The following is an 18,082-nucleotide window of genomic DNA, read 5'->3' as shown; positions in this document are numbered from 1 at the left end:
GAAAAAAATAGGAGTGATACCCAGGGTGCTTGTTTGTACAGCTTTGCCAGAGGAAGAGCTAACATTGTAAGAATAAGATTTTTTTTTTTTGCCTTGGGTTAGTTTAAAAAAAAAAAATGGGACTTACAGATGGTTTTGTGGATATAAGGAGGGGAGAGAAAGCATAGAAAGCAAAGTATTCTTTGCTGTCTGTGGAAAGCATGTCTCTTAAACACTGCTCTCTCTAGAAAGTTGATAAATTTCTCTTCCTGAGCTAACAGGCCTCCTGCTGTTTAATTAACATTGTGTTCAGATCTTGTTGGCTTTTTGTATTAAATGGGACTGCTGAAGGACTTGGCCAGGTGAAAGCTGGGCAGGCAAGAGAGGCGGCTGCATGAGAGCTGCAGGCAGGTCTTGGGGGGAGGTCTGCCTGCAGCCCCCTGGCTCCAGAAATAGGCAGAGTGTGTGGGTGGGGGGGAGAGAAAGAAATTCTTTGGGAGTTCAAAAACTCACGTTCCTTATGAGGAGAAAGAAACTACCCTGCCTGGAGCTTTGTAATTTATTCACATGTTTATTTTAATCATGAACTTTGGAAGCTGTTCAAGAGATCAGAGTCTCAGAATAGGTCCCATAGAAAATGGATTAGAGAATGGATAACGCAGTTCCAGATGTGTGATGTACTTAGTGTACTGCTAAATTCAGTTATGACATGGACAGGAGGTCCTTGTTCAAACTGTGTGTGTAACACCTTAAAAAGAAAGGTAGTGCTTGTGCATGTGTGTGCACACACATAGAACATGTTTGTTTCATAAAATGCTAGCCTAAATTTACTCCTCCTGGCTTTGATGATTTATAGAACTAATTGAAACTAAAAAGTCAATTGCTAACAGGTGAAATCTGTAGTAGTACAGCTGTATTTGGAGAGGAAAAAGGTTTCTTAGCACTTCTGAGGAGGAATTGCATTTCTTCATAAATAAGAGAATCCTGTTTCATGGGACTACATCAAAATCCATTTCAGTGAAATAGCTTTTAAATTGTATTTCTGGCAAAGCCAGGATTTGTGATAAAGGGATTTGTATGAGACTTTTACCTTTGGCATTGTGTAGACTCTGTAGCTTTGACCCAGTGAAATGCCTGTGCCCTCATTCATGGTGCTGTTCTGCACCCCTCCAATGGGCAAGGGAGCACCGTGTGTTTCTGAGGGGAGCAGAGAGCAAACCGCCACTGACGCCTCTGTTTTCCCCACAGTGACTTTGAGGCTCTGAACGAAGAGGACGTTGTCAAAAACAACCAGCTGGCGTTTGACGTTGCTGAGCAGGAGTTTGGGATCCCCCCTGTGACCACGGGAAAGGAGGTGGGGTCGGCCGGGGAGCCCGACAAGCTCAGCATGGTCATGTACCTCTCCAAGTTTTACGAACTGTTCAGGGGCACACCTCTGCAGGCAGTAGGTAAGCTGAACCTAGGCTGCTCCTGATTCTTGCATGCAGGTTTGGGGAGTGGAAGCACTTCATCCAGGCTGCTTACGAGCACTGCTTTTGAGCCAAGTCCTCTTCCCGCTGAGCCATTCTGGCATGCAAGCATGCCTGCTTCTGTCTGCGGTAGTTACCTTGGGCTTAAAAAAGGAAAGGGGGAAGAACTTGATTGAAGACCAAGGTTTTGTGGGTCCTTGGTGGTTTCAGAGAACAGGAGCAGCTGGGTAACTGCTGCTTGACATCATGAAGTTCATGTATCAGGTTGTTAGAGTGATTCTCTGGTAAGGAAGACTGCATATAGCATGTCCATTCCTGGGTGTTTCTCTTCCTTTTTCAGAAAGTCACCCTACATTGTATGTATTTACTTTTATTTGCCTGAATTTCTTAGATATAATTGCTTCCAGCACTCAACTGGAAAGTTCTGACTTAGTCAAAGTATTTTAAAAAGAAATCTGAATAAATATCCTAACCAGTTGTTTTTTGAACAGATGCTGGCGACAAGCAAAATGGAGAAAATAATGATCTTTGTTCAGCAAAATCATCAAACTTCATCTTTAATAATTATATCAATTTAACTTTACCAAGAAAACGAGTACCAAAGGTAAGTTGTGAAGGAAGACTTGCCCTATAAATCGTTCTCTTTTAAAAAGATGGAAATAAACTGTCAGGCTCAGAAATAAGGGGTTTATATATATCCTACTATTAAAAGACCTCTCGAAGGAGATTTTTGAGCATATTAAAAAAGTAAAATAATATTTCACAGTAAAAAATGCTAACACACACATGCACACTCAATCATTATGATGTTTGTAAGGGTAAAACTGAAGCATTGTCAGTGTCAAATTGCTGAAGCATTAATAATAGTCCCAGTTAAGCTTTCTCTGTAAATGCAACATTTTGAATCACAGTGAGAATTTGGGTGTACTTGAGGAGAATTTGTATCCATTGTCCATGTCACTCTTCTTCAGTGTAGGTAAAAGTGAGAGGAGAAGGTTGTTTTATTTGGTGTGTTTATAAGTTGCCGTTTTCAACTTGTAATATTTGAGATCTTGGCTCCATTATGTGTATTGTCTTTTATGTTTTATTTTTGGAAATTTTTCAAAAGGTGTTTTTAGGAGGTTTTGTGCAATGCTAGATGCTAAGTTGTTTTTATTTTGGGGGGCTTTGGGTTTGGTTTTTTTGAGTCTGGAATTTTTCTGGGCTATTTCTACCTTTAAGAAAAATAGTACTGAAGTTCTGTATTCCTAGAGTTAAATATACAGCCACAATATTATATATCAGTTCAAATAATCACTGGTATGCTAGAATGCTCGTTGATTAGGAGGGAGTGCTGTTTTTTAACGAAAGCAGCGGTTTGAACAGTTTGTGGATGCTGTCAAGGTTCTGGAGGGAAGCTTTCAAACTCTTATAGATGTATAAAACCTGCAATGGTGACAAACAGTGGGCAGGTTGACTAGCATGACTCTGAGATAATGATATCTTAGTCATACCCATATACTTTTCTCTCTTGGTCACTTATTAATGAAAACTTATTGACATGCCCTTTTTATGTCCCTGTATAAAACACATCCATGCCCATACATGTTGCGATTAAAGACTCCAGGGCCTTGAAGCGTTATAGAGACCTGAGTTAATACTGTCTGGCATAGGACTGTGTGCAGTGAGAGTATTATCTACGTGTTTCTGAATGGATTATAACTTAAAAAGTTTTATATGATTTAATTTAAAAGTTATTCTAATGAAATTACTCAGTAATAAACTGTTTCACCTTCTGCCTATTCATTAACTTCGTCCTCTTCTGAAAGGAGACCTTGAGGAGGGGCTTTGCTTTCACAGCCAAGCCTACCTTCATTTTAACTTCAATTTAAATGGGGAGTGTCTGCACAACCTGGCTCAGAGGCAGCAGTGTCTCAAGTCCAACTGTTGCAGATTAACCAGCACGAGTTAGACAGCAGCATGTACTCCTCCACCAAAATGAATTTAACTTCTGCATTTTCTGAAACACAGCTTAATGCAAAACTCTTCCAGGTTTTCAGTTTCCTGGGCTAGCCAGAAACTGTGTATAGACTACGATGATTCTCAAGTTCTTTTTTTTTCCTTTTCTTTTTTTTTTTTTTTAAAGACGTCCTTAATGCTTAACTATATTGCTTCATTTGCACCTATGCAGAGACTCTTAAGTTTTATCTGCAAAAGTACAGATTTCCTACTACTTCTGGAATTCAGTGTTCTTAAAAGTTCAGATGTACATATATGTACTGCATTTCTCATTATTTTAATATATTGCTTTTTAAATTCGTTGCTATCTTATCTTCTCAGTTTTGGTAGAAATGTGATTTTATTTTTTTTTTCCACCTGAAGAATTACTCCAGAATTTCCAGGTATTTCCTAGACTGACTTATGTCTTGAATATTTTCCATCCACAAACACATTTTCAAAACCTGTGGACAGTCAATTGCCCAGTAACCTCGTATATCCTTGTTAGGAAATAACTTTCCCCTGCCATCCACATACACACAAAACCAAGTGAGATGTTTCCCAGCTAACCAAGCAGTGAGAAACAAAATAGGCAAAATAAACATTGCTTTTTTGTGGGGGTGACTTCTTTAGAAGGAAAACCTTTTTCATGACCACAATGCTGTTGTTTTTCCATGAGTTATTTGCAGAAATAAATAGACTTTTAGTAGTGGGGAGAGCTTTCCATTACTAAGCCGTACAGCCCTCTGACTAACCTCCCGTCATGAAATAAGCCTTCTGTTATAACAGGAGGTATAGTTCTTGGCACTACATGAAAGCATGAGGTGCTTTCCTTGACGGGCCCCTTTGGTTTCAAACTACAGGGGTTTGTTTGAAATGAGAAGTGGAAGCGGTATTTTCCAAATCAGCTTGGGGAGCGGGACTGTCAAGACCTTACTTTGTGTGAGGCTGTGCAGCCCTGTCACGGATGGGGTGTGAAACTAAGCAAGAAACACAGTATTTGGGTTAGGACAGAGACTTGCAAGTGCCATAACCATCTGAAACTAGCTGGGAAATGAAGCTGCTGGGAAAGCAACTGCTTGAGTTAAGAGTTTGGCTGTGGCTTCAGTTTTATGGTTCTTTCCCCTGCAAAAAGTGGTGCTGAGCATTATCCAGCTATGACTGTAGGAGAGCACTCGCATATCACAGAGTCAAAAACCAGCCGGGGTGACAGAGTGTCGCTTACTAAACTTTGCATACCATCTAGTTTGTCGTTTTACTTGGCTGGAAGAGGGATCTGTATCTGGGCACAGGTTGTGAGAGACCAGGAAGCGGGGGCCTGGAGCTGGTGTGGCGGTGGCTGTTCTGGCAGCGTGTGCTGGGCTGGATAATGTTTTCCGTTCTCTGAGTGTCAGCTGGGCTGGAGAGGAACTGAGATTTCCTGTGCTCCAGACTAATAAATGAATGGAGGTGTTTACACAATAAAGGGCACAGTCCTTTTTCTTGGAGTTTTGCTAGGCAATTACATTGCTTTGTCTTTCACTTCTTTGTAAATATGTTAATGCAAGTCCTTTTTGTAAGATTTTTAAAAGGTAGCATCTTGTTTGCTCCGTTCACTTAGGCACATTCTGCTTTTATGTGGTACAGATTATTCTGCATAAATAGATTGTGCTGTTCTGTTGTTCACTCCTCCTTGGTAGACTAATGACTATAGGTAGTGTAAAGCTAGGTTACTGAGAGCTGGTGCTTGAAAGACAATGTACCAAAGCATACAAAGTAATCAAAATATTGTCATCTGATTATTCTGGTGTTTGCCCAGAAATTGTTTGGGATTACTTCTATTCACTGCATAATGATTTATTACAAACAGTGTATATGTAAAAAGGAAGTCTATATTCTTTGATCTTTCTCTCTTTATTCTTTTTTTTAAGTTGGCTGAGCAATCACTAAGTTGCAGCGTGGGCAAATACAAATAAGTGGAATGTAGTTTATTGTTCATAAAGTATAACCTAACATGACATTTATCAGACAAAAAAAATCTTCCTGTTGTACCAAATCTTCAGGACTGAATTTAATAAGAACTGATACAAATTTTTAAGCATTGACTATTTTGCAAGTTTGTGTGGACTGAGTATGAAGTATTATTTGTGTAATCTCTAGTTCAGTAAAATAATTAAATATGTGCATAGCTTGAGCACAAAACAGGCAACTTGGTTGCTTAAGTACTGTAATGTAAAGCCATAGTCAGGGAGGTGAACCTTACAAGGGAAACAGATGTTTAAGGCAGAAATAATTGCTCCAAAAAAGGAGGTATGTTTGCACTATGAACACATGATCTGCATGCAGATAGATAGGTTAAGAGAGATGTGGAAGCTATAGTGGAAGAGTGAGGGGTTTCTGGATTTTGTTACTTATCTGGAAACCAGTGTAGTCTAGATAAAAATTTACAGAATAACTGATGCTGTAATACCTTTTTCTTCAAGGATGTGCTAGTGCTTTATGAATTATAAACTCTTCAGTAGTGAAGGAGGAAAAGGTAAACACCAACATTGTAGGGCCTGTGTTCAACAAAGTGTATGAGCATGTATTTTCACCCATCGGAGTCCAGTGAGAGCTCCCAGTCAGGGGTTACAGGGCAGCTTTTACGCACATGGTAACTGCCATGAGGGCCACCAGGCTCCTCGCACGAGGAGCTATCCTCCTGAGCTGGGGGGGCCTAACGAGGCGCAGCAGTGCAATGAGGACCCCTGCACACTGGCACTGCTCACCTGTGTTTGCTTTGTTTAACACAGGCCAGACCACACTTGCCTGGTTATGAAAGTTAATATCCTGGGAGGAACTGCTTGGGTAAATCTGGTAATTGCTGCAGTAATCCATAGAACTTGTTTTGGCTTTGCCATTTCAGGTTGAAGGGAAAACGGAAGAAAATGAGACTAACAAAAGACGTCGAAAAGGTCTTTTTGGTGTCTTTGAGGAGGTTGGTGTTCGGTGGTGTCGACACATATCCAGCTCCTTGATGAGTACCAGAGCTGAGGAAGCAGCGGGAGTCGGGGGAGGCAGTGCTTGGCCTCTTGTGCTTGGCGGGAACAAAAAGCCTCTCCCCTTAAAACCTTGAATTTACTGTGGTGTGCACTAAAGAGGAGCTATATTTATTTAAATAATTTGGTAGGGAGGAGAGCATTACTAAATTGCACTAGTTTTCTTTCTGACCCAAGAATATTTAAGGTATTGGTTTTTTGGTTTTTTTTCTTTTCCCAACTCAGTTACTTAAACAAATTTTTGTTTGAAGAGTTTGCATTGCAGCTTGGTTCCTAGCCCCTCTCTAATTAGTTACCTTTGTGGGTCTGCTTTATCATCACCAGCACCAATTAATGTTCCCTTTTTACTGTACTCTGGGACCAAAGAAAATATTTTTTTGGTGACTTTTGCATGCTAAACAGTGTCACTTTTAATATACTGTAGACTGTATTTATTCTCACCCTTTGCTGATAAGGATGTTATCTCTCTTTCTCTCCCTTCCTGAGTGTCATAAGTAAACTCGAGAAAAACATAGTTTGTTGTTTCCTTGCAGGCTTCAGGCTTTTCAAACCAAGGGACAAATGCTGGGAAAGAACAGAGTGATGGCAGAGAAGGAATGAACCAGAATAAAGTTAAATCAATGGCAACTCAACTGTTGGCAAAGTTTGAAGAGAATGCTCCAAATACAATTTTTCGGAGGCAGGTGGGTAATAGATGAACATAAAAGTAATCTCTGAAATGAAACTGTAGTCCCTCCTTGTGAACACGATGCAGATCTCCAAGGGAAAAAATAGATCTGTTATGTGTTGGAAGTAGGTTGTCTTTTTTTATATACTTTATGCAAATTAAAGGTATTCCTCTCAATACTTAGCAAACAAATATGACTAATATAGATTGACTAATGCATATTAATATAATGTATTAATATCTCTTACATTAATAAAGTGTAGTGGAATTGCAATGTCTAGAAATCTCTTGTAAGCCAGTCTGTAGAATTTTTGCTTTGTGTGGAAGTCTAAGCTGGCTGCATATGGTATTGCAGAAAGACGTTTTTCTATATTCTATGAATAAAGGACACTACATATCCAGTGGAATCTTTCTTTGTGGAGAATTCAGAAAGCATAGGAAGGGAACCTAATCTTTTGCAAGATGTATCCGGCTGCCATTTCCATTCCTGAAGTAGGCATAATGAAATATACTTGTACATTCCACAGCATTTTCATGGATTGTGGTTAGTGTGACTAGTGTTATTTTAAAAATAATTCCGTGCTGTCAAGGTAGGGATGATAAGCTCAAAATCACACTTCAGGTAGTGAGATGGTTTGTCAGCTGAGTTCAGATCTGTCACCTAAAAGATCTGAAGGAAGGATGAGCAAGGTGTCAAGGTTATGTCAAGGGTGGTGGCTTTCTTAATTCTTGTATCCATTTGTTTATTTACATATTTAAGTCCTCCAGAAGTGTAGGCTTTATAGATGTCAAGTGACTTTGTCAGTCCGTGAACAGCTGTTGTTTGCACTCTACCTGGCTACTTGTCAATGCCCTGAGCTTTCTGCATGCAATACGTGTGCAGAGGTCTGCTTGGCCATGTTGAAGGAAGCCTCGATGCATTACCTTTTGATCATAACCTCTCTTAAAGAATACTGAATGTGCTGAATTTTAAGTATATCTTTGATGGTAGAAAGAGTTAATAAAATGGGTACATGACAAAAATCTGCAAAACGTGTTGTTAAGCTCCATAGTAATGTGTCTTTAAAAGCAGCTTTTATTTCTTTCTGCCTCAAAAGATCTTTGAATCCTATTTATTGTCTTCCTTTTTTTTCCCACTCTGTCTTTATAATTTAAAAAATGCTTTACAAGGAGCTAATAGATAGACCAGCCCTGCTCTCTTCTGACTCTCCTGTTAATCCTCGCTTTGCTAAACCTAAGGATCCAAGTCTTCTTCCACCTCAACCAAAAAGGCAGGTAGGAACTCATATTGGTAACACCTGACAAGCACACCATTTCTCTTGCCACTGGGAACTCAATGTTACTGTGTAACTACAGAATAGATAAAACAATATTTGGATATAATCTGCAGATATATTTAGCTGAGAATTGTGAAAATGACATTAAATTTAAGGCTATTTTACACCTGCTTGACCTGATGAGAAAACTATTTGAAAGAATTGGTAACTGGAAAAAACCGTAAAAACATAGGTGTTGATTTCTGTGTTATCACATCTAGACTCCAAATTGTATAAATATAATTGCATAGCTACATGTAACATGCGAGAAAACTACAGCAGTACCTGAAAATAAGTCTGTGCATGTACTTGATGCTTTGCGCTGTTGTAATGATAAGGCAAAGGGAGTTTACCACCCCAAGAAACCTGGCAAAAGATAAAAGATAAAAGCTTGGGCATTGAAAAGCTCATATTGATGTCTAGGGTTTTTTTTATTTCTTTAAGTAGAACTTGTGATTAAAAATTTCTGCTGAAAGCTCTTTTGCAGCATCATGTACATAGGGCAAAATTTTTTAATACATTGTCTAAATTTTTCTCTTAGTACTTCCAATGAAAGCAGTCTCCTATCAAATAATATTGACATTCACTTTACATTAGAGTTTTAAATGGAAGTAAATATCCTGTAGTGGCATTTCAAGAGTAGTCTGCAGTGAAATGAGATCTGCATTGCATGTGGAAATCTGCAGATCAGCTTGATGAAAAATGCGGATTCATAAACCAGTTGAGAATTGTTGTTTTAAAGGCAGTTGTGGTATCCTGAAACATCAGGAGCACACTGCAAGTTGATTGGCATTAGGTGTTTTAATTTTAATTCTGAGAAATTTGGAAAGTTTGTGTATTTACTTCAATTGGACAGATAGGATGATGTAGAAAACTGTCATGAAAAGGCCAACTGGAAAGTCATTTTTAAGACTGAATTTGATAAAGCTGACCTGGTTCAAATGTTTCATTTACTTCAAAAGCTATTTTATATGAAGATTCAAATTCAGAGACCTATTCTGAACGCCTCAGAAAATGTTTTAAATCTGAAAAACGTTATAGCTTGACTTGGGTCAGACTAGGTCTAGCATTATGCCAAGAACTACTGTTGATATTCTTACAATTTGATTGTAAGCTTAGTTTCAGGCAGATGTGATGCTAAAAAAAAACAAACACAAACCTTTGCTAAAAACCCTAGAAGGAGATGTAGTGTCATGTTCTTCTGCACTGATGCTATCTGAGGTTATTCATAAAAACTGACACAAACCTAGAGAAGGATGTCAAGACGTGCATAAGTTATGCAGGACTGATTTACTTCAGTGCATGGACACAAACATCAGAGGTGCAGTAGATAGTGTGCAAAGAGTGATGTGAGAACATTTTATTTCTAGTTATGTGCATGACTGCTGCGCTTTTGGAAGCATCCTTAAAAGCTACATATACTGCATGGTAGTGCAGAAAGCAGATTTTTTTCACTTCAAGTGTTTCCCAGTTTCAGGTGGTAGCTAGGAGTGAACACGAGGTCAGGGAACCCAAACAGTCTTTAAATGGTTCTGATCATATGGCCAGGAGAGCAAAGACTGTACAAAAAACAGATTCCCAGCCCAGTCTGTCAGAAACCTCTGAAAATCTCGCATCTGCCTGTTCTGCTGCATTTGTACTTTCTGGAGTGCTAGAGCGTCTTCAGCACCTGGAGGAAAAAATGAAACAGGTGACAAGCAATTTCTTTTCCTTTCTGTCTCTTACTGCATGTGTTAATCTGTATATTGTATTTGCCCTGGCTATGCTGGCTTTTTCCTCTGTTGAGTATGGATTATATTAAGACAATAAAAAGCCTTTCTACAAACTTGCTGTATTCTGATGATATATGTGACATTAACTAAAATCTCTCTCTCTTTTCTTGGCTTTCCTTCCCTGGCTCTTATTGCAGAAAAGAGCTCAGACCATAGCAAATAGGGAATTCCATAAAAAGAACATTAAAGAGAAAGCAGCACATCTTGCCTCAATGTTTGGATACATGGAGTTTCCAAAGGTGAATATTAGGTTTTGCACCTGAAGAAGTGCTGAGTTAAAAGATGTCTAAGAATTCATAGGGGGAAAAGATTGCAGTGGTTTTGGTTTTAACTTCCCTTTCATCCTGGGTGGATCTGAAAAGTAATGCAGATTCCACTGAAACTGGTAAAAAGCTTTGTTTAAATATTATTGCATAATTTAATTGGGATAAAACACAATCTAAATCATAAAGCTAGTCAGAGTACTTCAGCATGAGAGAAAATTGTTAGAATAAACCACACCTTGTGCTTAAGTATACACTGGTAGCTCACAGTTTCTAATGAATTGGTGAGCAGTAGCTCTTAGTGCAATCTGGCATTTCTTATGTTTTGTTATGCTTTCTCCCAGCACTATCTTACCTTAGTGCCCACTGTAAATATTTTTTATAAGAAAACTGAGTACAATAATACCGTTAGCCATGAAGGTTTTGCTGTGATGATTTCCATGGCTCTTCACTGTGCAAAAATAGAGAAAAGAGCAGAACTGTAGTTAGTATCTTCCTATTTTTTTGGTGCATGACTGTGAAATTATTCTCTTAACCTGTGCTAATGTCACTGTCTCTTGGATAACTCTCCTGTTTCTGCTTTACACAGAATAAGCTACCTACTAAAGGCTTATCCCATTCTCAGCCCCCAACTCTCTCTTGCCCTCCACCTCATGATTCAGCTGCTGCCTCTTCTCCATCATCTGTCGGTTCAGCTTCCCCTGCTGTTCCTTCTAGACAGGTACTCTATTAACAGATTTTTCCTGTAAAATCCAAACTTGTGCTAAAGCTGCTTGAGAAATGGCTTGGATGGAAGGCGCTGCCAGCAGATCTGTTGTATAGGTTGTATTTCACATTTGAATCAAACTTTACTTTGTTCACTGTTGTTAATTTTGCATGTTTGTAAGAGGAAAGTCGTCGTTAAAAATAGTTCAGATATAAAATTGAAGAACAAAGCAAATAGTTAACAAAATTTTTGCTTCAGTTCTGAAAATTTTGCATTGCTGCTTATTTTAAATGTTCCGTTGTTGGATAATACCGCAGACATGCCTAGTAGCAGAGAAAGAGCTTGTATAGCTAACGGGATGTTATGGGATCAGTTAGTTGTTCTTGGGTGGCGTTTGTGTTTCTTTTCATAAGAATATCCATCTGGACTGCAGGGAAGAATCTGCGCAATAATGGTTATTTTAACTAGAGGACATGTCTTAGAATTGTATGAGCACTTGTTGAAACAGACAGATTTTATTGTTGCTTTGTTTACTTATTTGTACTTTAAACTTGCTTCTGCACATTAGTTGCTAGAATATAGTTCTTTGTAACAGCAAACTTTACAGAGAGGAAACATGCATACTTTGAATGAAAGTGATTAGATAACACTTGAATTGGAGATATTCAGCTCTTACTGCTTATGCTGATGTTACAATGGGCTGTGCTTTTGTCTGTGGAAGTTAAGATGACATTGGCTTCTAAATCCCCTTGTTTTAGAAGGATTTTAATTGAAGAAGGTTTGATACTTTTCAGTTTTTCAGGGCAGGTAAAGGCCCAGGTTCCCTGTCTTTCACCCACAGATTGTGTAGTAGCAGTCTGGGAACACTGCAGTATTGAGTAGGGTTGGTGTGGAAATAAAGGTGTAAACATAAGGTTTGTGGAAGTATTGCAGGTGACTGCTGTGACCCAATGCAGGTGCTGCTGGAGCCGGCAGCTCTGCTGCCTGACACATGAAAGAAGTGCTATTTGGCAAAACTGGATACTGTCTCCATTTACTGTGAGGAGGAGCAAAGCATTCTGCCTGCTTTTGTTGTATTTAAATAACGTTAGTTTTATGAAATACTCATGAATATTGCCCAACTTCAGGTAAGACATGGCTGAAGGTAGCTTCCCATCTGGTGGGCGTTCAGCAGGATCATTTAGTGGAATTGGTCTAGATCTTTTTAGGTTATTTTGCACCATATTGTTAATGCTGGTTGGAAATCGGGCTCACAGCCTCAGCAGTAACTGAGCAGATAAATACTGAGCTGACTTGCAGTTTGTAAAGGCATGTTCCTCGGTTGAGATAGAGCTGTGTTGAAAAGACTCCTGTCCTCTCATTCCCTAGGAAAATACAGGCTACACAGCCCTTCAAGGACACCGCAAGCCCAGCAGGTGCCTTACTGTGGTAATCCCCTAATTCCCTTCAGCTTCAGAATAATTCCTTTGCCTGGATTTACCTCTTACTTTTTATGACCTAGGATGTATAGCATGTGATGGGTTTTAAGCTAAGTAATGGTTTCCAAAATATCGGGGCCTGTTGCTCATTTGATTTAGAGAGCTATTGTGACACTGCAAAGAGAATAAAAAGAACACCAAACTATGTGAACAACCATTAGAATATGAGAACTAGGCTCTTAATCATATGGAAACTGTGAGTGATAATTCTACTGGGATTTTAAAATTTTACTGGGATTTTAAAATTTGTAAATATACATTCATCTTATTTGGTAAATATTTGGCTGGTTAGATAGGACTACATGTATTCTTTGGCAGATCTACGTGCATTAACATCTTGATGGCTAGTATACTGCTCCATAGGGTTGTACAGGCTCAGGTCCTCTTGTACACTGTATGCATTACGTATGTCTAAATATGGTGCATTTGGCATGACATATTTGAGAATTTTTAAATAGCAAGTCTGATAATGAACAGGCAAACTTTTGCTTTTCTCCCCTTTGAGGCAGATGCGGTAATAGAAAGCTAATCCAAATGAACCCCAAGTGATGATGGATTACTGTAGATATTTCAATGGGAAAGGTAGTAAGCAGATTTAAAAAAAAGGGGGGGGGGGGCAAAAAAACCCTTGGGGTTTCCTTTCCAGATTGCCAGTGAGTGCAAGTGACATTGTTCGTGCTGTCCTTGCTACAGGGGTGACGAAGAGGGAGTGGAGGAGTTCGACAGGGTCAGGCAGCCATGGTGTCTGCGCAAGGCTGTTGTGGAGAAGGGGAGGGTACCTGTCCTCCATGCCCACTATTGGCACAGTAAGGGGTAATGGACAGTCACCGTGGAAACGGAGATTCAGGTCAGGCTTGGTGGGGATAGGGGACCCCTGAATATTAAGGAGCAGGTTGCTAGGGGAGGCCTGTAGTCTGCAGCACAGACACCTTTTGGAGCAGGTTATGCCAATGTGCACTTACTTGACACAAGAGGTGGGTGTTGGTCTCTTCTCCCAAGTGACAAGTGATAGGACAAGAGGAAATGGCCTCAAGTTGCACCAGAGGAGGTTTAGACTAGATATTGGGAAGAACTTCTTCACTGAAAGGGTTGTCAAACATTGGAACAGGCTGCCCAGGATGGTGGTTGAGTCACCATCCCTGGAGGTATTTAAAAGACCATGTGGATGAGGCGCTCAGCTGCATGGTTTAGTGGTGGACTTGGCAGTGTTAGGTCAACGGTTGGACTTGAGGATCTTAAAGGTCTTTTCTAACCTAAATGATTCTATGATTCTAAGTAAAGTGGATCCTGCCCTGGGGACAGGGGATGGACTCAGTGGCCTTTCAGACCTATGGCCAGGATGGTTATCTGTGTTGGGGATGTGCTGGTGAGGTGTTAATGAACGTGCAAGACTTTTGTTCTCCATACTATTCATGTGCTGTGAGGTCGATTCAGTCTTGTGACACCCCTGTTACTTTAGCTTAACCTCTCTTTGGCAACTTAAGTTCTGTTTGTCTTCAAGTTACACAGGCCATGTTTTGGCTTAGCTTTTGCTATTTCTCAAGTAAAATTTTTCTAGAAGCAGATTTCTTACTGCTGTTTTTACTCTAAGAGTATTAAATCTTCAGGGAACACCTGCTGCAGCCTTGATTTCATAACAAGCAATCTGTCTGTGCCCTTCCATGGTTAAATTGTTGTCCCCGTGTTTTATCTTTTAAGATTGCATACTTTTCAGGACATGAAAATGTTATCATACTCTATAAAACACCGGCTAAATGTGCAGCAGTATATAAACAAAATATTACAAAATTTCAGGTGTGCAGTGTGCGTTTTCAAGTACTGTGCATGATAATTTAACAATATGTTTGGACCTCTCTGCTGTGAATATGTACCAGTAATTGCCTGTATTTGTGTTATCTTGAGAGTGGGGTTATGAGACTCAGAATGTCTATTTCTGGTCTCTGTTCTGAGAGATATCACTAGGTAAGTCTAGACTTCAGTATGAAAAAGGGCTTCAGGATTGGTAAGCCAACAGAAAGAGCTCTCTCATGTCGCTCTCAGTGTTTCTGCTTTTTCCCAACAGAAGAACAGAAGATAATAGAAGTCTCTTAAATTTTGTAAGACTTCATGAGATATGACCTATAAATATCAGCACCCTCCCATCCTTTAAATAGTACTGTCGTTTTAATTTCAAGTGAGTACTGAGATTGTTATCAGACATGACGATCCTTTACATCTGTTGAATTTTCATTGGAACAATATCAGTTGTGGTGGCATGTTTACTGAAAATGGTGGCTAAGAAATCATACTGTCTTATTACAGAAACCTGTTATTAAGCCTCAGTCCTGAAAGGAGCACTTGAAAGGAAGGCTGTGGAAGCATATTGTTTCTTTTAAAGACATACAGTCATTACAACTTATTAAGAATTATCTTCTATATGACACTATATGCAAGTTGCCAGTAATAATCAAAACTACCTTCTGGCTTTTATCTGCTGTCAAAATTCACATTGGTAGAATTATTAACAAATATTGTATTACAGGCTGGGCTTTCGTTATTCCTGTTTTCTGTTTAAAGTTGGACTGACCTTCAGAAAACTGTTCATCTGAGCTTTTTCATGAGTGAATCCACACAACACATCATAAGAACTATGAACATGTTGCAATCAGTAGACTTTGCCTGCAGAGTTTGGACCAACTACTTCCCTTCAGTGATGTGACTCTAATTACCATCAGTAAGCAGGACTTGGGTGTTTCCTACACACAGTAACTTATTACTCAAATGTTGTTTATCTCAGAGGCAAAATATATGTAGCAGGTGGTACCAAAAGTAAATAAATCGCCCTCAAAGCAAAATAAGACCAGGAAGATCATTAAGGATACGAAACAACAAAGGGAAAGCATTGTATGCTTTTGGAAGCAGAGAGGGTATTTCTTTTTTGTTTTATGAAAATACTGCTGAGGCTTACTTGTTGGTTGGCTGTGGTGTTATAAATAATAGTACAGGGAAATACAGAAGGCAGCTTTCTCTTCCCACATTAATAACCACCCTGATAAACCTGCTTGAAAAGCTTTGGCAACATGTCATTGATAGGTGAATAGTCTTAGTAAATCACAAACTCCTGAGGGCTTTTTAAGTGCTTTCTTGGTTGTTTCCTGAAATTCACCATGTAAGGTAACTCTTTAATATTCCCTTCCAACAAAGGATTTAAAGCTACTGGTATAAACCTGCCTGCATTGTGAGCAGTAGCCTGTTACATATTGATAGTGGCCCCAGCACTACAAAATTGCATGTGTGTGTGTGTGACTTCACGTACACCAGTAGCCTCAAGGGGTAGTAAGTGCATGAGCAAAAATATAAAACCTATTATGTGTATACTGAGTTTCTAGGGTACGTGAGTAGCATCAGGCAGGCAGAGATCTGTGTGCTGTTGACCTAAGCTAAGCTGTGTTAGAGCTGACAGGTTCTCTAAAGGAATGTGCGTAGATTTGGGGTCAGACCCTCTCTCCTGCAACTGGAGTTTATTACACTTACACAATTAAATGAGTAAGGACGTTATTGAAGTCCTTGTCCATAAGCAGGGTGAGGTTTAGAGAAGACACGGGAGGTTGCTTGGTGGTTGTGCTGTTGTCATATGAGGGCAGAAGTCACGAGCCTTGCAGGGCAGCACTGCTCTTGCACGCCCCGTCCCTCCCATTCTCTGCGGGTTTCTGATGGTGGCAGGTGCTCATGGCGCTGCCCCAGTGGATTCTTGTCCTGCCCTGATACTTCTGTTCTGTGATTGAATGGTATTTGAATAGAATAGAATATTTCAGTTGGAAGGGACCTACAATGATCATCTAGCCCAACTGCCTGACCACTTCAGGGCTGACCAAAAGTTCAAGCATGGTATTAAGGGCATTGTCCAAATGCCTTTCAAACACTGACAGGCTTGGGGGCATCGACCATCTCTCTAGGAAGCCTGTTCCAGTGTTTGACCACCCTCTTGGTAAAGAAATGCTTCCTAATGTCCAGTCTGAACCTCCCCTGGCACAGCTTTGAACCATTCCCACGCGTCCTATCACTGGACACAGGGAGAAGAGCTCAGCACCTGCCTCTCCACTTGCCCTCCTCAGGAAGCTGTAGAGAGCGATGTGGTCGCCCCTCAGCCTCCTTTTCTCCAAACTAGGCAAACCCAAAGTCCTTACCCACGCCTCACAGGACGTGCCTTCCAGCCCTTTCACCAGCTTTGTGGCCCTCCTCTGGATGCATTCAGGGACCTTCACATCCTTCTTAGATGGTGGGGCCCAGAACTGCACACAGTACTCAAGGTGAGGCTGCACCAGCGCTGAATACAGCAGGATAATCTCCTCTTTTGTCCGGCTGGTTACCCTGTGTTTGATGCACCCCAGGATGGGGTTTGCCCTCTTGGCTGCCAGGGCACACTGCTGACTCCTACTGAGCCGGCTGTCAACCAGCACCCCCAGACCTCTTTCTGCAGGGCTGCTCTCCAGCCACTCCTCTCCCAGTTTATATTTGTGCCCAGCATTACTCCATCCTAGGTGCAGGATCCAGCATTTGGACTTGTTAAATTTCATCCCATTAATCATAGCCCAATGCTCCAATCTATCTAGATCCCTCTGCAAGGCATCTGAAAGGTGCGATACCAAGGCTGTAGCAAATTGATCTCCTCTTCATTACCCACATATCCGATTCAATAAGGAGAACCAGTAGAGATCTTTCCCCAGTAATATGTCCTTATTAAACAGTTTTCCTAAAATGAGATCTAATCACTCAAGTCCACTTGCTTCCTGCCGTTCCCACAACAATGATAGTGTTGGTGGTTGTTGATGAGGAGACAAGAGCAGTCAGCAATCTTTTGGTTGCTAGATTAAACTGAAATCCCATTTGCTTTTACATGAATGTGAATTCACATTCATTACAAGAACATTTCCTTTTAATAATATTTTTGAAAATATGTATAAACATGCAGTTTTCTTGTTTTGACTGCTTTAATGTTGACACAGATTGCTCCAATGGGTGGAGAACAGAAATCAACCAACCTGATGAATTGCAAGGTGTAGTTCAGGCTCAAGGATACTTTTCCTGAAATTCAAGTACTTTAAGCGTAGCCGTATTGTTTAACTGATTGCTCCAGCGTTTAACTAGTTCAAGGTAAACTTTCTGCTTCAGCTGATTTTGAATGCTTTCTTTTATCTAGGAGCTTGTTTGTAATAAGTTCTATGTGGCCTAAAAGTTGCCCAGCATATTCAGAGGTGCAGAATTTGGGGAGGAAAGTTTTGTCTTCTGTGATCTTAAACAATATAGAGGAATGTAGTTTTCCTGTAGCAGCAAGTAATCTCACTTCTAGTATTTGTTTATAATTCAGTGTACCACTTAGGACAGCATTGCGGTATGTAATTAACAGTTTACTTTGCTGTTGTTACCCCACAAGTTGTGCAGATACTGAGTAATATTTA

At 40.0% G+C, this 18,082-nt stretch overlaps 1 protein-coding gene across 9 annotated transcripts in view; it reads left to right on the top strand.

The window, feature by feature from the left end:
- Positions 1–18,082, top strand: part of MICAL2 (microtubule associated monooxygenase, calponin and LIM domain containing 2) — an 82,604-nt gene that overhangs the window by 54,684 nt on the left and 9,838 nt on the right. For 6 of the 9 annotated variants that reach the window (XM_059825839.1, XM_059825838.1, XM_059825837.1 and 3 more), the window contains exons 13-20: positions 1,228–1,427; positions 1,940–2,052; positions 6,310–6,381; positions 6,976–7,125; positions 8,280–8,384; positions 9,897–10,115; positions 10,335–10,436; positions 11,050–11,181. In XM_059825839.1, the coding sequence (XP_059681822.1) occupies positions 1,228–1,427; positions 1,940–2,052; positions 6,310–6,381; positions 6,976–7,125; positions 8,280–8,384; positions 9,897–10,115; positions 10,335–10,436; positions 11,050–11,181 (1,093 nt within the window). The remainder of the gene's footprint in view (positions 1–1,227; positions 1,428–1,939; positions 2,053–6,309; positions 6,382–6,975; positions 7,126–8,279; positions 8,385–9,896; positions 10,116–10,334; positions 10,437–11,049; positions 11,182–18,082) is intronic. The other 3 variants (XM_059825841.1, XM_059825840.1, XM_059825842.1) reach the window with 3 other exon arrangements.

Source organism: Gavia stellata, chromosome 17 (assembly GCF_030936135.1).
Source record: "Gavia stellata isolate bGavSte3 chromosome 17, bGavSte3.hap2, whole genome shotgun sequence".
Lineage (NCBI taxonomy): Eukaryota > Metazoa > Chordata > Aves > Gaviiformes > Gaviidae > Gavia > Gavia stellata.
This window is presented reverse-complemented; position numbering and strand designations above follow the sequence as displayed.